Genomic DNA, 23,345 nt, shown 5'->3' on the forward strand with positions numbered 1-23,345 from the left:
CTAAGACAACTACCTCTCGCACTACATGCTTCTCTCTGGGCATGGAGGGGCCTCCCGCGGAATGGCTCGCTGGAGTCGGGACTGATAGCGGTCCCCCTGGGGATTGAGCTGCTTACTAGGGCAATTCCTAACCTCAATCTCCGAAGCTGGCAACTCAAGGGCATCACCCTAATATCTGATATATTTGCTGGGGGACAGATTAAAGATTTTAAAGTACTTCAAGCTGAATATGGTCTTGGGCAGGGTGAGCTCTATAAATTAGGTCAAATATCTAATTTCATGCGCTCACTACCAACGCAACATACATACCTGAATAAAGATGTTTGGGAATTCTACATGAGTAAGAACGCAAAGATAAGGGGTGTCTCTCTCTTCTATGGCCTCCTCCAGCACAAGAACGTGTTCATTAGATCCTCCCCATATTTGAAATGGGAAGGAGACTTGGGGAAATCTTATACATCAAAACAATGGCAATCAGCCTTTAACTCAATCTACAAAGCCTCCAAATGCGTAAACCACTGGGAGCTACACCAAAAAATAACTCTAAGATGGTACCTCACACCATACCGGTTGTCTAAATTCTCCGAGGGGCGCTCCAATCTGTGCTGGAGGGGCTGTGGAGGTGTAGGCACCCTTAAACACATTTTTTGGTCCTGCAGACACTTGACCAGCTTCTGGAATAGCATATTCAAGCTGATCTCCTCTATAACGGGTATCATATCATCCCCTGAGCCCGGACTGGGCCTACTTAATCTGGGAATAGAGCTCTCCCCCCCCCCCCAATATCGTACGATAGTTACACATATTCTACTAGCTGCCAGATCTCTAATTACTAAAAAATGGAAATCTGCTGAAGTACCGAATCTCTCAGAAGTAATTGTGATTGTTAAAACCAACTGTGTATTTGAAACTAAATTGCTTCAAAGGTTAAGTAATGGTATGACACGAGCTAACGTGTGGAAAGTGTGGAAAGCTCGATTCTATTAACAAGCATCATTAGCTACAGTAGAGTTTATAATCCAGGTCCATCTCACTCTCTGGAACCCTCTTTCCCCTAATTCTCTCTTCCCTCCTTCTTCCTTCTATTTCATTTTCCCCCCTCTGTGGATTAGTCGCTTCTTTTTATTTCTTTCTCTCTAGATAAGATACAGCATGAAGCAGTTCGATAGCTAATATCTGACTCACTTTCCCTTTCCCTGACTCCTTACTTCTCTTTTTTCTTGGTATCCCTCTAACTCAAATGATAATGCGCTGCTGAAGACTATCTTGATCTTCTAGCATTTGCTACAACGTCTTGGTAGAGTATTGAGGTCGAACCTGAACTAGAGCGGATATATAAAGTGTGTACCTTCTTTTCTATTATTGTATGGTATAACTTGATGTCTACATCTTATATTACTGTACGTGTTTTTTCTTGCATTCTTTCTATAATGGAAAATGTATGTTCTTACTTTTGAAAGTCTCAATAAAAATATTTGGGGAAAAAAAAAAAAAAGAATTTGTAATGGGAAAAGTTCCCTTTTACCGGTTAAGAAGTTGTTTAAGCATTTTTATTTTAAACATGCTTCTCCTCCTCCTCCTCCTCCTCCTCCTCCTCCTCCTCCTCCTCCTCCTCCTCCTCCTCCTCCTCCTCCTTCTTCTGCCTCCAGGCAGTCATGATAGCCTCCACCATCAGGTTCAAGAGGTAAACCTCGGGGTCAGTCCCAGGGCCAAAAAGGACCTGGGGGAAGAAACACACAAAACAGAATACTAAAGCCTCCTTATGAAGGTGCGACCCAGCTCGCTCGAGTGGGGGGGGGAGGCTTCTACAGTTTTCAAAGACCTGACAGGAACAATGTCAAGACTGATGGATGGCTTCCTCAATTTCTCTAAGTTACAAACCTAGAGTTCCAAGAGTTCCTGGCGGCTAGTTTTCTCAGATCAAACATTCCCAGAGATCCAGAGAAAAATAATTCTCTCCTTTCTAGCTTTGGATCATCTCTTGTCTCAGAGTGATATCGGTAGTCCCATTGGAAGAGCAAGGTTTGGGGTTTTATTCAAACCCGTTCAGTTCCAAAACCAAACTGGGATATCAGACCCATTTTAGATCTCAAAGATCTAAACCGTTTCTTTTAATATCCATTCTTTTCGCATGGAGTCAATCCAATTAGTAGTCTCCATCCTACAAGGGGGAGAACTTCTGGCGTCAGTCGACATCAAGGATGCTTATCTCCTTGTGCCGATTTTCCCCGCTCACCAAAAATTTCTACGCTTCGAGGTAGAATATCTTCATTTCCAGTTTGTTGCTCTGCCTTTCGGTCTAGCTACTGCACCTTGAGTGCTTACAAAGGTCCTGGCTCCCCTTTTAGCCAGGCTAAGGGCTCAAGGTATAACAGTACTAGCCTACTTAGACACTCTACTCTTGATAGATCAATCAGTAGCCCGCTTAAACCAAACTTTGGTCACCACAGTCAGCTACGTCGTATACCTAGGTTGGATTTCTCAACCTAGAGAAATCCTCCTTAAGGCTGGATTCTCACCTACGCAGTTTTTGTGCTTTTTGCATTTTGCAGATTTGCACTACAATAGGAAACCATGTTAAATGGACAGTAGTACAAATCTGCAAAATGCAAAAAGCACTAAAACTACATAGGTGTGAATCCAGCCTAAAACCATCAAGGAGATTGCCGTACTTGGGGCTGGTCATAGATACAGCTCATAGGAGGGTGTTTTTGCCCCAGGAAAGGATACGTTCCATAAAGGAACTGATTCAGTTGGTCAAAACAAAGAAGAATCCTTCTATTCAACTTTGTATGAAATTGTTGGGAAAGATGGTGCCTTTTTTCGAGGCTGTTCCTTATGTGCAGTTTCATTCAAGACTGGACTTCCCAATGAGTTTATCCCCCAATGTGCGTCAGAGCCTCAATTGGTATTTGCTATCCAAGAATCATTAAAGAGAAATCCTTTCTACTAGAGACCTGGAAGGTGGTAACAGATTCCAGCCTTTTGGGCTGGGGAGCAGTCCTGGAAGAAGCATCTGTCCAAGGGAAATGGTCCAAATCGGAGATGACCTTGCCCATCAATATTCTAGAGATTCAGGCAGTATGCATGGCCCTGGAGGCCTGGACATCCAGACTACGGAATTGTCCTGTCAGAATCCAATCCAATGTCACAGCAGTGGCCTATATCAATCACCAAGGGGGCATGAGAAGTCGTGTGGCCTAGAAAGAGGTGAATCGTATTCTTTCTTGAGCAAAAAACATTCCTTGCCTAACAGCAATTTTCATTTCAGGGATAGAGAATTGGCAGGTGGACTACTTGAGGAGTCAACAATTGTTCCAGAGAGAATGGTCCTTTCACCTTTCATCCTGACATCTTTCTGTTAATATGTAAAAAAGGGGGAGTTCCGGACATGGATCTGTTTTGCGTCCAGGTTCAACAAGATCGACAACTTTGTGTCAAGGACAAGGGATCCAACGGCATATGGAACAGATGCCCTTGTCTTTCTGTGGGATCAGTTTTTGCTGATCTATGCATTCCCTCCTGTTCTGCTGCTTCTGCGTCTTCTTTGCTGGATCAAGCAAGAAGGGAAAGAGGTGATTGTGGTGGCTTCAGCATGGCCCAGGAGATCTTGGTTTGCCGATATCATAAAGATGGTGGTAGGAGACCCTTGGACCCTACCACTGTGGCCTGACCTTCTCTCACAAGGTGCAGTACTCCATCCTACCTTACAAACACTAAATTTAATGGTTTGGCTATTGAGACCCACATTCTAAAGGACCGTGGGCTGTCTCCTTCAGTAGTTTCTACTTTGGTTAATGTTCGGAAGCCGGCCTCCAGAGTCATATACTATAGAGTCAGGAAGGCATATGTCTCCTGGTGTGAATCCAGAGGTTGGCTCCCCAGAAAATAGGTCATAGGTAGGATCCTTGAATTCCTACAGATGGGATTAGAAATGACACTGGCCTTAAGTACTATCAAGGGCCAGGTGTCTGCCTTACCATTATTTATTTCAATGACCACTTGCTTCGCACTCTCTGGTTTGTAACTTTATTCAGGGGGTAATGCGGATTAATCCCCAAGTTAGGTCAGCCCTGAACCCTTGGGACTTATAGTCCTGTCGGCTTTACAAAAACAGCCTTTTGAGCCTATTTGAGATATTCCCTTGGCCCTCTTGAAGAGGAAAATAATTTTCTTGGTTGCCATATCTTCTGCAAGAAGAGTATCTGAGTTGGCTGCTCTTTCTTGTAAAAATCCATATTTGATTATTCATAAGGATATGGTTGTATTGCGTCCTCATCCTAATTTCCTACCGAAGGTAGCGTCAGGTTTTCATCTAAACCAGGATATTGTTTTGCCTTCGTTTTTTCCAGAACCTCGTTCTGTGGAAGAAAAGTCATTACGTTCTCTTGACGTGGTGAGAGTGGTCAAGGTCTATTTGGCAATACAAACAAAACATCTGTTTTATGAATTTGCGCGGTCACTTTCAGACCAGGTCCTAAGAGGACAGGCAGTGTATTGTTTTTTTACAAAAATGAGGTACTCCCAGTAGTGGGAGGGGTTATATAGGTAGTGAACATTTTTGTCTTGGGGCGTGCCAGTATCCATCACCTAAAGGTGGCCTATAACCCACATAGGAACTACTATGGCTCTGTGTCCCATGATGTACTTCAAAGAAAAGTATTTTACAGGTAAGCTGTTATAAAAAATCCTATTTCAAAACCTGGAAATGTTTTAACGCCTGGTGTACTTGAAAAAAAGTTTTCCGCAGGAGGTAGTTACTGTTGAGTTCCTCCATGACGGGATGGAAGAAGGGATTGGTGGCCAGTACATTGAAGGTGCGGGTGGCTGCTTTATTGGTATTCTTGGAGCGACCATGATCTCAGGACCCTTTAATCGTTAGGTTTTTTTTAGGGCATTGGGAAGAGCTAGCCCAGTGCCATTTACATTTTTTTCCAAATGGGATTTTTCAGTTATTTTACAGGGTTGGACAAAAATACCCTTTGAACCTCTAGAAGATGCCAGACAATTAAGGCTTTGTATTTGATGCTACCGTTATTAGTTGCTGTTACTTCAGCTAGAAGAACCAGTGAACTACAAGCCCTATCTATTATTGAACCTTTTTTGAATCTGTTCCCGGATCGGGTAGTTCTGAGGACTGTTTTTTCCATTTTCCATAGATCACAGGAGATAGTCCTACCAACTTTCTGTCAAGCACCACCCTGTCCTAAAGAAAGGGTGTTTCACACTTTGGATGTAAGAAGATACTTGTACTTGAGGTCACAAGGGAATTCAGAAAATCCAATTCTCTGTTCATTCTGTTCTTGGGGCTGCATAAGGGTTGAAGTGCCTCTAAAACTATAGGAGGATGGCTTCGTATGGCCATCAACTAAGCCTATGAGGTCGCAGAAGTAGAACCCCCCACCGTGGGGTCAACCTATTTGGTGGCAATATGGGCGGAATGCTTCTCCACGACGGATCTGCAAAGCAGCCATGTGGATTTGTTTCTCCACTTTCACCCGCCACTATAGGATGAACGTGCTCTCAGCTGCAGAGCAATCATTCGACAGGAAAGTCTTACAGGCGGTGGTCCCACCCTAGAGTAAGTACTCTTATCTTCAGGTGCTGTTCTGAAAGACGAGGTGAGAAAACCTTAGCCTTACCGGTAACAGTATTTCTAGGTGTCTTTCAGAACAGCACCTATGTGCCCCCCTTGATTGTGAATTTTTTTATTTTGCAGGGGTTATGTTTTGCTTATATAATTTCAGCATGGCTGAAGGTACTCTATAACTGAGGCCATGGTGGAAGTGTCTAGTCTTTTACAGGGTGACTGCAGTGTTTCCTGAGAAAATAGGTGGAGCTGCTCTCTCTCCAGGTGCTGTCCTGAAAGACTCCTAGAAATACCGTTACCGGTATGTCTAAAGTTTTTCAATTTTGGTTTTACTTCTGTCTACAGTAGGGGTGAGCTTAAAGCTGATCTCTAGCTTTTAGTGAAATTTTAAATACCCTGTTTCCCCTAAAATAAGACCTAGCGTGATTGTCGACGATGGCTGCAATATAAGCCCTACCCCCAAATAAGCCCTAGTTAAAGTCCTTCTATGTCTTATTCTCAGGGTAGGGCTTATTTTTGGGGAAAAAGGGTGGGGTTTATTTGGGGGGTAGGGCTTATATTGCAGCCATCACTGACACTCATGCTAGGTCTTATTTTAGGGGAAACAGGGTAGGTGCTTTGGACCAAGCTAGTCCAAATAAGCTGTTAGTTTCACTACTAGACGTGCCCGCTTAGGGATCTGGTTTGTGTGTGTGTGTGTGTGTGTGTGTGTGTGTGTTGTTTTTTTTTTTTTTCTTGGTTGAATAATCTAACCTAAGTTTATGACCAGATTTCCAGAAAATCTTCTTTCCCTGACAGACTCCATGGCAGCCTACGTGTGGGTTGACCCCGCCTCCACTCCAATGCTATAGGACCCCATTCAAATAAAAGAGCACTCACCACTCCACACGGTGTTCCTTTTTTGTCCTCCTCCATTTGGACCTACACTTGCTGTTTGGTTGGATTTCGTATTTCTCTCTTTGCATACCTATGCGGCGCAAGCTCAGTACCCAGCCATGGGCGGGCGAGTATCTTTGAGGCTGCACGGTCCCCTGTATGAGGGTGGTTGCCTCGGTATGCCCCGGACGAACGTTCAGGAGGAATCACTACGGCTGGCAAGGTCTGAAGAGTTTTTTCTTTCTCCATGGCAGTCATATATTTGTATATGTTTATGGCTATTCCTTGGCATTTGTTTATTCCCCCTGTATGGCGGCTGGAGCGCTTTGCTTTCTAGGTCGCCGCATTGTCTTCCGCGTTCTGGACGCGCCTGCGCAGTAGCCTCTTTCGATATTGAGGCTTGGTGTGCGTGTGTGCGCAGTTCGACCGAGCTAAATCGGCCGCACGGGCGCAGTTTGGCCATCCCTCTACTACGCAAGTGCGAGGTGAGGGGGCGGTGACGTCATGGGCGGGGATTTTAAAAACCAGACTGCTGCCTCAGTCTCACTGGGTATGTCAGTGCATCGGAAGCAGCAAGCCTGTTTTCTCCAGCCCAAGTCTGCAAATGTGAGCATCGTTACTATGGATAATTAGATGCAGGGTGTGCATGTTGGAATACATGTATTTAAAAAAAAAAAGTTTTAATTTGGTAATCTTGTTTAAAAAAATAAAATAAAAAAAATATATATATATTTAATGAATTCTTTCTAAATATTAAGTGAGATATATTTATGTGCTTTCCCTTGAGACCTCATCTTTTCTTTGCAGACTATCTTATATCGTGACGCTCTTTGTCCTAAAATTATGGACAAATCACCGCCTTTAAGTAGCCAGCCCTTACGCACTAGGTATGTGCTGATAAGGAGAGGGGTGGAATTAACAGTCACATTTGTTTGCGTTTTCTTTTTGATGCCATTTTTTTCCCCCCTTCCTGTCTTGTTAGCCCTTTCAGGTTGGATCCTCAGGATAAAGACCTTGCCAAGCCACATCGCCATTCGTCTAGATCCAGAAGGGAATCACTGCATGGATCTCATCATCAGAGGAGAAGTTCACATTCCTCCTCCAGACACCGCTCTCACTGCCATGATAGTCGCTCTGATCGCAGAGCCTGCTGGGCATGTGGGACTCGAGTCCCGGAGGGCAAATCGCTGTGTAATCAATGCTATGCCCAGGCGGTTGGAGAAAAATAATCAGAAAGCAAGCGTATGGAATCCCTGGTGAAACGTGTGGTGCAGCAGTCTCTGAGAGACATGGACACCTCTCACACCTGAGTCAATCTACTTCCTTGTCTGGCCCTCAGGCTGATGAGGCCCGTGATGATCCGGGCACTTCCCAGCTCTATGCAGCATCTAATGCGACTTCGGAAGACGAGTTCCTAGGTGAGGAAGATATCGGGGGTTTCGACTTTCCTATGGTCTCCCCTCTGATTAAGGCAGTTAAGGAAGCCCTTAAGTGGGAAGACTCATCTACTCCTCCAGCCAAGCAGAAGAAATTCTTCAAACAGCTGGGGAAGGAACGTCCAAACTTTCCTTTTCTTACTGAACTCAAAGATATTTTTGAGGAAGAGTGGAGTAAAGTGGACAGGAAGTCCTCTATGACTAATAAAACTTCCAGGTTGTATCCCTTCAAATTAGAAGATGTAAAGCATCTGGAAAATGCCCCCCTTGTGGATGCGGCTTTGATGCGTTTGGCCAAACACGTTACCCTCCCATTGGAGGATTCAGTGTCCTTTAAGGACGGCCTGGAGAGGAAAATTGACCAAGACCTTAAGAAGATTTATGGTCTGGCTGGGATGGCCTGCAAACCTGCCCTGGCACTAGCAGCTATGTCTAAGGCCATGGAAGCTTGGTCTGAAAATGTGGAAACCTTCCTTAAGGGCGTTTCCGAGGATCTGGCTAAGAATTCAGCAGCAGCAGAACTGAAGCTGGCGGCAGTCTTTCTGGGGAAGGCGTCCATTGATCTAATCCGTCTGTTGGCACGCGTGATGCTGTTTTCAGTTACGGCTAAGCGGGCCTTGTGGTTACGTCCCTGGCTAGCGGACCCGGTTTCTAAGCAGGCGTGGTGTAAGATCCCCTTCGAGGGCTCTACGTTATTTGGTAACAAGTTAGATGACGCCATTACACGTGCTACAGGTGGAAAGTCTGGCTTCCTTCCCCAGGACAGAAGACTTTTAGGTCAGAAGAGACCACAGTATAAAAAACGCAGCCCAGAGCGGACAAGGGACGCACGTTCCTACAAACCGGGTCGGGACTTCAGAAGGAATTGGTACAGAGGTCAGACTTCCTTTCGTAAGCCCAGCAAGAACCAGTCATCCAGTGGCCACGAGCAGGCTAAGTCTTTCTGAGGTTGCGCCCGCCCAGACAGGTCGGGTGGGGGCTCGGCTATCCCTCTTTCGGCACGTTTGGGTGGCCTCGATCTCCGATTACTGGGTAGTCAGAACGGTCTCGGTGGGCCACAGATGGACCTTCTCCAGCTCCCCTCCTCCCAGATTCGTACCCACCCTCCTCCCTCGCTCGGAGGAACAAAGTCAAGTACTGTCTTCTTATGTGGATCTGCTGAAGGCTCAAGGAGCGGTAATTCAGGTGCCAAAGGAAGAGTGGTTTCAGGGAGTCTATTCTCCTCTTTTCCTGGTTCGAAGGAAAAGCGGTTCCTGGCGCCCAGTGATAGATCTCACCTATCTAAACAAATACATAGAGTATGGGAAATTCAAGATGGAAACTCTTTCGACCATTCAACAAGCCATACAGACGGGAGACTGGTTGATTTTGATCAACTTAAAGGACGCCTATTTCCATGTCCCGGTAGAAAAGGATTTTCAAAAATTCCTAAGATTTCACGTAGGTCAAGACCATCTCCAATTTATTTGCCTCCCCTTCGGGTTGACGACCTCTCCCGAGTTTTTTCAAAGGTCCTCCTGGCTGTAGTGGCCTTTATCAGGTTAAAAGGTATTCGACTGTACCATTACCTGGATGACCTGCTGGTTCTGTCCCAAAGCAGAGAACAACTGCTGAAGCACCGGGAACAAGTAATCTCTTCTCTGTCCAGCTTCGGGTGGCTTCTAAATCTGGCAAAAAGTCATCTAGAGCCGATCCAATGGCTAATATATCTAGGAGCCCAATTTGACACTCTGCAGAGTACTATCTCTCTCCCGGATGAAAAAATACCGACAATACGAGAGAGTCTCTTGGGCTCTATACACACAGCACCTAAAAGCTTCTCAGTGTCTCAAGATCATTGGTACGATGGTCTCGACAGCCCCGATGGTAAAATGGGCTTTGTGGAGGCTTCGCCCCTTCCAAGCAGGTTTTCTCAAGCAGTGGAAGTCAGGGGACAAAAATCAGAGTATTTGTATAACCTAAACCATGAGAGAGAGCCTCTTTTGGTGGCTACAGTGCAAGAATCTGCTGAACTGTCATTCCATCATCCCCATCTCCTGGGTCACGGTCATGACTGACGCCAGTGGGACAGGTTGGGGGGCTCTCTACGGATCAAATCTTGCACAAGACAAGTGGGACACTCATCTCCCCTTACCAGGGTTGAATGTCCTGGAACTTCGGGCAGCCGGGTGTGCTCTCAAGGAATTCTCTCACCTTCTGAAGGGGAAGTCCGTGTTATTACGGATAGACAACACCACGGCAGTGTCCTACATGAAAAGGCAGGGGGGTACTCGGAGCTCTACTCTTCTACGGGAGGTCGAACCCATCCTATCATGGGCACAGAAAAACCTGATGAACATCTCAGCGGTCTTTGTGCCAGGAGTTCAGAACCCTCAGGCAGATTTTCTATCCCGGTCTCAACTGGACAACAACGAATGATCTCTTCATGTTCAAACCTTCAAGTGGATCCTGTCATTAGGGGTCAGTCCAGAAGTGGATCTTTTCGCCTCTCCTTGCAATTTCAAAATAAAGAAATTTTACACGCGAAGTCGTTGCAGTCAGGCCTGCAGGACGGACGCTCTGATGGACCAGTGGAGGTTCAGGAGGGCATATGCTTTCCCTCCACTTCCCATGATCCTCAGATTCCTTCAGAGGCTCCGAGTGGAAGCAGTAGAAGTTGTAATGAGAGCTCCCTATTGGCCCAACAGGCCTTGGTTTCCCCTCCTGGTCTAACTCGGTGTTCGAGATCCCATACCTCTCCCTCTCAGGCCGGACTTTCTTTCTCAGGGTACAGTTCTGCACCCTTGCCCAGCAGTTCTGTGACTGATGGTCTGGTTCTTGAGAGGAAGAGGCTGGAATCCATTGGTTGTGCATCTAGTGTGATTTCCACTCTGATGAGTGCAAGGAGATCAAGTACAACGTATATGGCAGAATCTGGGACAAATTTGTTAAGTTCTGCTCTTCTTCGAATAGACCTTTTGAACATCCAGGAGTACAGGACATTCTTAGCTTCTTGCAGTCCGGCCTCGATCTTCCTTTATCGGTAAGCTCCCTCAGGGTGCAGGTGTCGGCTCTATCGGCTTTCTCAGGTACATCTTGGGCAGTGCATCCACTGATTCGTCAGTTCTTCCGGGGAGCTTCAAGACTCAAACCCCAAAGAAAGCCTAGATTCCCCAAGTGGGATCTTCCTCTGGTCCTGGACTCGATCTCCGGTCTAAGTATGACGGGGCCATCCCCGCTCTCTATTAAGGATTTCTCAGCAAAAGTTGTTTTCTTAGTTGCAGTCACCTCAGCCAAAAGGGTTTCGGAAATTGGATCCTTGGGCTTCAAAGAGCCTTTTTTGACGTTCTTTCCGGACCGAGTAGTCCTTATTTCCATGTTGGGATCTAATCCAAATGTTACTTCGGTGTTTCACCAGAACCAGGAAATTGTCTTGCCTACTTTTAGGACTTCAGATTCTAATGACGTTCACCCTTTGGATGTTGGAGAAGCCTTGAAAGAATATCTTCTTATCACTTCCCCCTTCAGACGCTCGGAGCATCTCTTTATCCTACCTTCAGGTACAACAAGGGCAAGAAAGCTTCAACTAGGACGCTGGCCAGCTGGATTGTAAGAACTCTACAACGGGCATATAGGGCAAAGGGCTTGGCTCCTCCAGAGGCGGTGACGGCTCACTCTACTAGGGGAATGGCAGCATCATGGGCAGCGGCTCGGCATGTGGCTCCTGACACAATCTGCAAGGCGGCCTCTTGGTCTTCTATTAATACGTTCATGTCACATTACTGTGTTGAGCCTGCTTCTCTATCCTCTGTAAATTTTGGTTTAAAGATTTTATCGGTTGATAAAGCAAATTAAATGTTTTCTGTTTAAAGCATACCCACCCGTGTGGTCGGCTAGTTATTTCCCACATGTAGGCTGCCATGGAGTCTGTCAGGGGAAAAAGGAAAATTTATTGTCAAATACTTACCGTAATTTTCCTTTCCTGATGGACTCCATGGCAGACGGAGTTCCCACCCATAAGTCTTATGAGGAGGCTAGTTACGGAACACTGTGTGGAGTGGTGAGTGTTCTTTTATTTGAATGGGGTCCTATAGCATTGGAGTGGAGGCGGGGTCAACCCACACGTAGGCTGCCATGGAGTCCATCAGGAAAGGAAAATTACGGTAAGTATTTGACAATAAATTTTCCTTTATGTCAGAGTGAATGTTTACTGTCCATGTTGGGTTTTGTTTTAAAATGTAGAAGTTTTGCTAATCTTTATTTTCTTCAAAAGTAGGCAGATTGAAAATGGGTTAAACTGCAGGGTTTTTTTTGTTTTTTTTTGTGGTAGTTCATGTCACTAAACCCACATCATAAAAAAAACAAAAACTATCAATACTGTATTACATACAGTTCATGCTCCCTTATTCACTATGAGTTTTGTTTTCTGTAGTTTGCAAAAAAACTAGTTGATTCTGTTGCTCTTTATCGCCACCTTCTGTTCATGTCACACGGTCCAGCTAGGGATTTTGCAGCTGTGGTGGCAACTCTGCACTTTTTTTTTATTGAATTGGTTTTGCTGAGCATTTCTTCTCTATCACATCTGAGCAGCCCATGTGACTATAGAGTCAGGCATGTGGGAGTATACACAGTGGTAAATGATGGCCCACTCCCTTCCTCCTGCATGCCCAATGCAAGCTAAACACAATGGGGTGGGATAATACATGTAGAGTACTGAAGGCTTCCCCATCCTGTTCTAAGACACAGGCTGGAGGGCCATGACACAGCCTGTGACTGACAGAAACCTGCCCACATCAGGTTATTGAGAAAAAATAAAGATTTGATTTCAAGTATATTTGTATGATTTTAAACAGTTTATTGATATTATTTATTTTTACTCTGTATTCCAAAGGCTATTCGTGTTTTTGTTTTGTTTTTTTTACAAGGGACCAGCAGCAGAGGACTAGAAGCTCCTCCTGCTTATGTTTCCCTGCAGATAGGCTGGGAAAGAACTGGATCATGTGACAGCTGTATATCAATTAGGAAAAAGGTACTTGGATTTTTTTTGTTATTCAAATAATTACAATGCCATCATCCGCATACAGAAATAGAAGGGACAATGTAAATTTACAGTAACAGTGTGTAGCTTTAATGATTTGTTGTGATTGGCATGTTTTGGATAGTAAAATTGATATGGAAAAGCCCAAAGTAAAAAAAATAAAAATAGATGGACAGGCTTTTGGAATGTCAGGTCTAAAATTCTCCCTTGCAGTGCGGCTCCACTTTGCAGGACAGGAGCATTTAACAGCAGCACAGGACTTAACTGGAGAGCAGGATGCCTCCAGCAGCACTAATATGGCTACCCAGACAGAGCCTCTTGACTCTGCCTCACAGGAGGGCCCTATTTTCTCTGCCCTGATGCAGACTATACCCAGTTGCCAAACGGCTTAAACAAATAAAATTCGACCTTCAAATGCATCTGAGATTGATCCAGAACGACTTGGATGGCTTTTGGGAATGTATTGCGGATGCAGGGCAGCAGCTCTCCTTTCTGGAGGACAGGCAGCATGATCACACTGCTGCTCTCCATACCCTGAAAACCAAAGTTTGATAACTGCTGCTGTAACAAAGATGTTGAAAACTGTAGTTGGCAATCTTTCCGAGCCCTCGGGGAATTCAAGGATCCTAAGGGTTTGACATGGTGACTTTCACAAAACTGGCTTAAAGCACTTTTATAGTGAGCCAGTTGGTTGAGTATGCCCATTGCATCCCAGCACCAGAAGCCAACCAGGGCCCCCGCCTTAAACCTCATTTTCAAGCTCCTCAGTTTTCAGGACCAGCACCTGCTCCTTCAGGAAACCAGGAACCAAGGTGATCTGAAGTATGAAAATGCCAAACTCCTCATTTTCCTTAACTACTATTTTTCTGGGCAAGAAAAGGGTCCAGGATGGAGACGGTGCATTTTTTTTTAAACTCTCCTTGACGACACTACCAAATGTTTGGATGCCATATGCAAACATGAATGACCATATCTAACATTGTGCCTATTACTCAGGTCTCCTTCTTTGGCAGCTGGGGTACTGTGATGCTCATCATTCAGTGGATTCATTTTGATTTGTTATCCTAATATTTTTTTTTTTTTTCATTAGTTACCAGGGCCACCAAAACATGAGGAATGCTGTTAACTTGTGTGGTTTTACTCTTGGCTGCACTGCCTGTTATAGTTATAAAATGCTGCTATGCATGAGCTGTTTTTGCAGAAAATGTGTATCATGTTGGCAAAGGCCAAAAAAATTCTTGCACCTAATTTCTAAATGTCATTTTACACTGCTGAATTGGTAAATGAGTAAAAAGTAGCTTAGAATTGCATACGAATGTTGGGGGGACCCTCAAGTTTTGAGTAGAAGAGTGTGAAGAAAAGTTTAGTCCTTCTCAGAGATGGTTTTTATCTTCTTGATTTATTTTTTCTATTTCAGCTGAAAATGAAAACCTTGACGTCAATAGCAAGGAAGCTATGGAGACCGACCAAGATGAAGAACCTAAAGAAAAACCTTCAAATGCTGCATTAAAAATGTCTTTTTCAGACTATAAGCAGATTTCCAATTTACTTGTCTACTACATGCAGAAAATGGAAGAATGTAAGGTTTGCATGTATACCCCTCCAACCCATTTCTCGCATAAAAAAAACAGTTTTCAACATGTTACTCTTTCTTTACTAAGAAAAACTCTAATATTTTCATAACAGCAGGCACTTGGTCTTTCCCTTGATTTAGGTTAACACTCAAAAATAGTTGTGATCTGTTTATTCCCAGAAAGCTCCAATTGTATCATACTGTATGTTTGCAAACACCGTAGCAATATTTGCTTGCAGTAAACACTCCCCAGTCTTCAGCAATACTCACCAGGCAAAGTAGTAGTATAATCGCTTGGTATTGAAATCGACTGAGATAAAAGAAGTATTGCTCCTACTAGTGCCCCAGCCAGTGGCACAAGTTCCACATTTAGCGGTGCTGAACATTCTCATGTTAAGCAACTGTTTCTTATGTCACGTCTAGCATCACTTCTGAGGCTTTTCAAGAATTGATAGTCTTCTTTTCTCAAGGAATGCTAAGTGTTGGCAGAGGTTACATATATGGGCTTCTTCTCTTGCTCGTCCTCCGTTACCTTATCTCTGCTTTCAGGAGCTCCACTGCCATCCTGTTCACCAGCTGTATTTAAAGCCCAGCTCCACCTTTTATGCCATGTTAGATTCATATTTAGGATGTAACATGGTTACAAGTTAAACCCCCACACTCCCAAAACCATCTCTCAGCGGCAGCTGTCACTGTGCAGGCGGAGATCTGTAAACTACAATCCTCATCTTCACAATAGTACACATACTTGCAGTTATCAATCAATTGAAGTGACCACTGCACTCATCCATTGCTACTTCCTCCAGCTCTCTAACTGAAAGACTTTTGACTGAGTGTCTGCAGGAGCCTCTGAATTGCACCCTTGATCAATTAGAGGTTGCAATACATTTTATTTTTATTTTTTATATATATAGTAAGGTAAGGCTGAAAAGACATTTGTTCATCCAGTTCAACCTGTGTACGTGTATCGGTGTCTATAATGGTTTCCCATATCCCTGTATGCTGTGTCCTTTAAGTACATCTAAGCCCTTGCACACAGTCGAACATTCCGACGGAAAATGTCCGATCAGACCATGTTGTCGGATAATCCGATTGTTGGTCGGACATTCCGATGGAAAAAGTCTGATGAAGACCGCACACAAAGTTTGAGAGCTGGATATAAAAATTTTCCAACAACATGATGAGAATTCCGATTGGACAAAGTGTCACGCATTCTCAGATCAAATTCCTAGACCAAAGTTATTGGCTACTAGCCTGAACGTAGTCCCGTCATAACTAAATAACGTCGTCACGTTCCGAACGATCGGATTTTCCGACAACTTTGTCTGACCGTGTGTATGCAACACCAGTTTCGGACAAAATCCAACTTATTTTGTCGGAATGTCCTACTGTGTGTACAAGGGCTTAGAGTCTTTTTAAAATATCCATACTCCCCGCGGCTACCAATAATTGTGGGAGTGAGTTCCACATCCTTATTGCCCTAACAGTGAAGAACCCCCTATGCAATTTAAGGTTAAATCGCTTCTCCTACAGTCTCATTGTTGCCTCATGTCCTTTTACACTCCCTATGACTGAATCATTTATTTCCCATGCTGGGATCCCCATTGAGAGGTTTGTAGATCACTTTATTTTCCCCTCTTGAGAGTCCCATCTCCAACGAGAATACATTTAGTGCTTGCAGTCGTTCCTCGTAATTGAGGTCATCCAGTCACCTTATTCATTTTGTTGCCCTTCTTTGGACTCTCTCCAGCACATACCTTTCAGAGGACTAGTGACTAGAACTGTACAAAAAACTCCAGATGAGGCCTAACCAGAGTTTTATAAAGTGGCAGGATTATAGTTTTTGTCCCTGGAGTATATCCCTTTTTTTATGCATGCTAATATTCTGTCTGCTTTATCTGCAGCTTGGCACTGCATGCTGTTACTCAATCTGTCATCTATTGGCACCTCTAGATCCTTCTCCAGCCTTGATTCTCCCAGAGGGTCTCCACCTAGTGAATATTTTTTGTTTGTTTTTTGACCCCAAGTGCATTACTTTACATCTCTCTACGTTAAACCTCATTTGCCATTTGTCTTCTCACACCTTTATTTTATTCAGGTCATTTTTTTATATCCTGATGAGCATTTATTACTCTGCTTATCTTTGTGTCATCTGCAAAAACTGAGACTAAACTAGTTATCCCATACTCTATATCATATGAATATATTGAATAAAATTGGTCCCAAGACATAGCCTTGGGGTACCCCACTTACCACTTCAGACCAGTCTGAGCACATGTTATTTATCACTACACTTTGCAGGCTCATTTGAAAAAAAAATGCACATTTTTCTGCAAATGAGGGTGCATTATATATAATATTTATTTATTTTTATTTTTTTGCAAAACGATTCTTTACACTTGCTGCTGCACTGGTCTGGCAGCAAAGGTTTTCAGTCTGTTTAAAAGTGACTGGTTTTATGTACCATTATATGTATTTAATATATTTTAAAAATTACATATACTGTATTATATAAAATAAAAAATGTTTAAACAGGGTTGAGTGTAAATATCTTTGCCTGCATCTGATAAAAAAAAAAAAAAAAAAAACAATCTCCAGCAGTATCTTTAAAAAGGTACAAAAGACCTTGAGCTAAAAAAAAAAAAAATGATGGGCAGTGGTTAGCTCAATTTACAGTTCCCCTTTTATTTTTATTAATAACAATATAAAATTCTTCTAGGAGTCAAGTATTGTGGGCTATCAATCATCTGCTTTCTTAGGAAAACAAATATAAAAAAAGATGGCCCCTTTATGTTTTATCCATTTCATTGTAGTAAAAATGTAAGAGCTCCACTAAATAAATCCTCTTGTAAGAATGTTGTCCATAACTTTTTTGTATTACTTATTTACCATATTTATGTTTTTAGCTGAAGACTGTCAGCTAACGAAGAGTGACCTGGTGAACTGGTATCTTAAAGAAATTGAAAGTGACATCGAGAGTGAATCTGAACTAATTTTTAGAAAAAATATGATAGAAAAAATTATTCACAGATTAATTCATTATGTAAGTATGCCATTTTTTAAATTCTAAAACATTGTCTTAGTGGGCACTTTTAAAGCCAAACTTCAGCCTCATTGGTTTGTTTCATCTGCTTCTGCCCCTAGTGTTTAATGGCAGTCTGTGTTTCTCTTTTTAATTTTCTACCCCTCCTCACTTTATTCTTCTGAATTTGAGGGAATTTCAGGAGGCACACTTACTATAACAAGATAGCTGCATAATGAAGTTTCTTTAAATAGCATATTTTCTGTTCAGATTCTTGCTCTGACTTATTTATGAGCCAACATAAAAACTAAGGGAAACGATCATAGCTCAGGTTTCTGCCCTTTGTCTTCCTTTGAGACCATTGCCCACTCATCTGGTTCTCTCTGTGCTTCAGAAACCGCATTTCTCATTTGTTAATTGACGGACACCTCCTTCTTTATGCAGAACCATAGGGTTGTATCGCCCCATACAGGGTTCTGGATTTTGAGATCTACAATCGACTGCTGGGCTGGGTGATGGGCTGGACATTCGATTCAGCGGTCACCCCAGTCTGGCCAGCCAGCATGTGCAGACCAGAGATATGAGCTAGGTCGGCCGCGACATTGTCCCACTGGATGGGGGCTGGCCCTGTGAGTTAAACATCTATGACCAGGTCTCAGCTCGAGTCGCAGCATCCCTCATGGCGGACAGCCCCCCCCCCCCACTTTGGTGGCAAGGAGGTTCTGTCTGGAGAGGTGCCCGATTGGTCCTGGTATGGCGAGTAAATTTCCACCTCTCCTCTTAAAAGGTTTTTGTGGTGGACGAGAGCCCCTCCCCACGTCGGTCGGTCCTGCGTGTCCCCTTTGTCCCTGCACCCTCTTTTCCTGGCCCTGGAGGTCCCTTGGTAACCTCCCTTTCCCCCTCCATATGGGGTAGTGTGCCTGTAGTGGGTCCTGGGGATGGCGTTGAGTACTGGTGGGCTGGGGGTGCATGCTGCCTAGGTGCTGTGCTTACCGGGGGGAGGCACTGGGTCCGATGCCCAGATCCTTTCTCTCATGTCTCTCTTGTTCTCATCCTGGGAGGCTACAGGGCTCTCCGCCAGCCATGCTACATGAAACTACCACAGATGCAGGCCATTTTGCCGTAGCCTGCGTCCTTTTCCTTAGTGCCTGATGACTTCCTATGGCCATGTTTGTGTAGCTATGATATGGGGGATTTTGGCTCAGGCGATGGCAGCCATTACTGTGTAGCCCATGATGGCATTTTTGGCTGGCGGATACTCCTCCTTTTAACCCGGTGCTAGCTGTGTTTTTCTTCTCCCTTGGACGCCACGTGTGTGTTGGTCTATATCTTACACAGCAAGCGCTATGCTCATGGGGAGGCTGCAGGTCCCTCTGGGTCCCGGTCATCCGCACTGACTGTGGCCCTGGAGTTTTGTGTCCTGGATGGAGGTGGCTCTTGGGCGGCAGACTAGCAAGAAGCACCCCCCCCACCTTATCCTGCTTCATCTATCTCATCAGATCCTGAATCTGATTCTGTTACCGTGGTCAGGACCCACCATGTGGGGTCTGTTGCCGTGCTCCTAGATCTTTCGGACAGTGAGGATGATTCCTCTGCCCCATTGGCTTCCATGAGAAAGTGCTGGTGCATGCAGAGATTGCTTCTGTGCGGAAAACTTTAAAAATGGAGGATGCAGCCAAGGCTGCGGTGGAGGTGCCAGTCCTCTTTGGCACCCAAAAGCCGCCTCGCGCAGCAAAAGCGTTCCCTTAGCCCTCCTTTTTGGACAAGTTTGTCTATAAAGAATGGGAGCATCCAAAACACTTCTTTGTGATCCCAAAGTCTTATGCTGTGTTATCCCTTTGAGGAGAGTCTGTTCAAAAAATGGACAACTCCACCTGTGGTGGATTCCTCAGTTTCTCAGTTGAACACAACCACTATGATTCCGGTTAAGGACTCTCCGGCCTTTAAAGACCTGGCTGAAGATGAGTCTCTGAGCCGCACTGTTCTATTGTGGGTTTGGCCAGTTTTGGCTATTGCTCTGGTGTCACAAACACTGACAAAATGGTCGAAGCTGTTGCACCATGACCTGGAAGGTGACCAGTTTCCTCCTGCCTTCATGGAATTGGTGGACCGACTGGTCTAGGGGCTGCAGTTTGTCTGCCTCTTTGGATGCAGCTCCTTTGCTTTCTAATCTGTCTGTTTCAGCGGTAGCGCTTTCGACGAGTACTGTAGCTGAAGTGTTGGACTGTGGACCAGGCCTCTAAAAAGGCCCTAGCTGATCTGCCCTTTCAAGGCAATCATTTGTTTGGGGCCACTCTGGATGATATCATTAAGAGTGTCACAGTGGCGAAGAGTACTTTTCTTTCACAGTCAAAGGGGAAGGAGCCAAGTCGCAAGCGTGACACTTCCTTCTCGGCAAACATAATTTTTTTTTGGTCCCTCAGGGTCCACTGACAAAGGCTCAAAGTCTTTCAAGCCCCCCCCCCCCCCCTCAGGAGGTCCCAAGTGGCCCTTGCCGGGCAAACCATGAGCGGGATTCTTCAGAACCCCAGATGAGGCTCCTTCGGCATGAAGAGGTGCCCTCGCCCACAGTCCAGGTGGAGGGGAGTCTTTGCTAGTTTCTGGGCCCATGTACATCTCTGAATGACAAGTGGGTCCACAAAATTAATCTGTCTGGTTACAAGATTGAGTTCCAGACTTGTCCTCCAAGCAGATTTTTTCCATCCAATCTGCATCCGTCTCTGGACCGCTTGTTAGCCCTTGTTAGGCACGGTGCAAAGCCTGTTGCTCCAAGGGGTGATTGCCCCATTTCCAGGGCTTTTATACAATCCTATTTACGATCCCCAAAAAAGAGGGTAGAGTATGTCCATTTGTGGACCTCAAGGCCCTGAATCGCTATGTGTGGGTGCGGAGGTTCAGAATGGCGTCCATTCACTCTGTGGTGGCATCTCTTCATCAGGGGAACTTTCTATCGAATGTTCGAGTCTCTAGACAGTCAGATTCGGCTGAGAAAGGAACGTTTCTCCCGCTGTACAGGACGGTGGTAACAACATATGCCAGTCTGGGTGGGGAAGAGTCCTGGGCCTGAGCTTGGCTCAGGGTCACTGGATGCTGGAGGAATCCAGGCTACCTATCAACATCTTGGAACTCTTGGTGATCAGACTCTGTCTGGCTCATTGGATGGATCGACTTCAGGGGCTCCCGATACGGATCCAGTCAGACAATGCCACGGTGATGGCCTATGTCAACCACCAGGGAGGAACAAGTGTTAGCTGGCCTGGAAGTAGCTGTCATTGTACAGTGGGCAGAGCGATTCGTCCCGGCCATCTCCGCCATTCACATTCTGGGGGGTGGACAACTGGCAAGCAGATTAACTCAGTTGTCAAGTAATGGACCATAGGGAGTGACTCTGTCTGGATAGTGTTGATTGGCCCTGTGCTGATCACATGCACTCTCCCAAGAAAAAAAACTCTTTAGCAATGCACATCAAACTGAGAATGTGCAGCCTGACTCCAATAGCTTTGTCTAATCCAGACCTGTTTTGGAGTCAGTGGAAGAAGTGCATTTTATTTGCTGAACTCCCGGCGGTCTCTTCCTCCCCCCCCCCCCCCCCCCCCCCCACCCAACAAAAGTTGGCACATATGCTTTTTAGTGCTATCCAATAGACATGTGCATTCGTTTTCGTCCGAATGCATTTTCGTCCGAATTTCAGCTATTTTCGTTTTCGTTTTGACAAACGATAACGAAAGCACAAAATCCGAAAAACGAAAGATCCGACATAAATGCTTTATTTTCGTTTTCATTGTTACAACAGTTCGATATAGAATAGGAGATTCGACATGACTCTGACAACAATCTGTGTCTATAGAACCTGTGGTCGAATGTGCTTAACCTTACCTCTATTAGTCCAAGATTATATAGAGAAAATATTCGACAGAGAAAAAAGATTTGACAGAGAGAAAAGATTCTGCAAGTTACTATCCTAAAAAGTGTTTGGGGACCCGGGTCCTGCCCCAGGGGACATGTATCAATGCAAAAAAAAGTTTTAAAAACTGCCGTTTTTTCGGGAGCAGTGATTTTAATAATGATTAAAGTGAAACAATAAAAGTGTAATATTCCTTTAAATTTCGTAGGGGGGGTTGTCTATAGTATGCCTGTGAAGGGGCGCATGTTTCCCGTGCTTAGAATTGTCCCTGCACAAAGTGTCATTTATGCAGGAAAAAAAGTCCTTTAAAATCACTCGCAGCTATTATGAATTGTCGGCTCCGTAATACAGAGAACACTCATTGAAAGTCATTGATAAAAAAATAAATAAATAAAAAAAAAAGCGTGGGGGTCCCCCAAATTCAATTACCAGGCCCTTCAGGTCTGGTATGGATATTAAGGGGAACCCTGCCTCAAATTTAAGAAAAAATTTGACGTGGGGTTCCCCCTAAATATCCATAACCAGACCCTTCAGGTCTGGTATGGATATTAAGGGGAACCCCGCATCAAATTAAAAAAAAATTGACGTGGGGTTCCCCCTAAAAATCCATACCAGACCCTTTATCCGAGCACGCAACCTGGCAGGCCGCAGGAAAAGAGGGGGGGACGAGAGAGCGGCCCCCCCTCCCTCCTGAACCGTACCAGGCCACATGCCCTCAACATTGGGAGGATGCTTTGGGGGTCCGTGACCCCTCAAAGCACCTTGTCCCCATGTTGATGAGGACAAGGGCCTCATCCCTACAACCCTGGCCGGTGGTTGTGGAGGTCTGCGGGCGGGGGGCTTATCAGAATCTGGAAGCCCCCTTTAACAAGGGGACCCCCAGATCCCGGCCCCCCCCTGTTTGAAATGGTAAGGGGGTACCCTACCATTTCACAAAGAAAGTGTAAAAAATGGTTAAATAAAACAAACACACTTTTGAAAAATTCCTTTATTACAAATAAAAAAATAAAAAAAAGATTCCAGCGGTGGTAATCCACTCTTGCTATCCAGCGACGGACGGTCATCTCTCCAGCGATGTCTCATGTCATCCAGCGCAGCGAATACATCCTTCTTCTGTCTCCTCCACGGAGACACTGCAGGCATTCCGGTGGCTGACGTTTCTTATATACGGAGGACGGGGCCACCCGTCACCTGACCCCGCCCCCCTCTGACGCAAGGGGAAACCCGGGGTTCCCTGTGACGTAGGGGTGACCCACACCCCTCTGATGTAACACAGGCAGGTTTCCGTTACATCAGAGGGGGCGGGGTCACCCATACGTCACGGGGAACCCCGGGTTTCCCCTTGCGTCGGAGGGGGGGCGGGGTCAGGTGACGGGTGGCCCCGCCCTCCGTATATAAGAAACGTCAGCCACCGGAATGCCTGCAGTGTCTCCGTGGAGGAGACAGAAGAAGGATGGAGGATCGCTGCGCTGGATGAGATGAGCCATCGATGGAGAGATGATCGTCCGTCGCTGGATAGCAAGAGTGGATTACCGCCGCTGGAATCTTTTTTTATTTTTTTATTTTTAATAAAGGAATTTTTCAAAAGTGTGTTTGTTTTATTTAACCATTTTTTACACTTTCTTTGTGAAATGGTAGGGGTACTTTTGTACCCCCTTACCATTTCAAACAGGGGGGGGGCCGGGATCTGGGGGTCCCCTTGTTAAAGGGGGCTTCCAGATTCTGATAAGCCCCCCGCCCGCAGACCTCCACAACCACCGGCCAGGGTTGTAGGGATGAGGCCCTTGTCCTCATCAACATGGGGACAAGGTGCTTTGAGGGGTCACAGACCCCCAAAGCATCCTCCCAATGTTGAGGGCATGTGGCCTGGTACGGTTCAGGAGGGAGGGGGGGGCGCTCTCTCGTCCCCCCCCTCATTTCCTGCGGC

The 23,345-nt window shown here is 45.1% G+C and overlaps 1 protein-coding gene across 1 annotated transcript in view; it reads left to right on the forward strand.

Moving 5' to 3' along the window:
• Positions 1–23,345, forward strand: part of LOC143996626 (maternal DNA replication licensing factor mcm6) — a 270,522-nt gene that overhangs the window by 244,832 nt on the left and 2,345 nt on the right. Inside the window, exons 15-16 of the mRNA XM_077491792.1 lie at positions 14,337–14,498; positions 17,399–17,535. Coding sequence (XP_077347918.1) covers positions 14,337–14,498; positions 17,399–17,535 — 299 coding nt within the window. The remainder of the gene's footprint in view (positions 1–14,336; positions 14,499–17,398; positions 17,536–23,345) is intronic.

The sequence above is a fragment of the Lithobates pipiens genome, unplaced genomic scaffold (assembly GCF_037356315.1).
Source record: "Lithobates pipiens isolate NorthernLeopardFrog02 unplaced genomic scaffold, aLitPip1_a1.2 Scaffold_19, whole genome shotgun sequence".
NCBI lineage: Eukaryota > Metazoa > Chordata > Amphibia > Anura > Ranidae > Lithobates > Lithobates pipiens.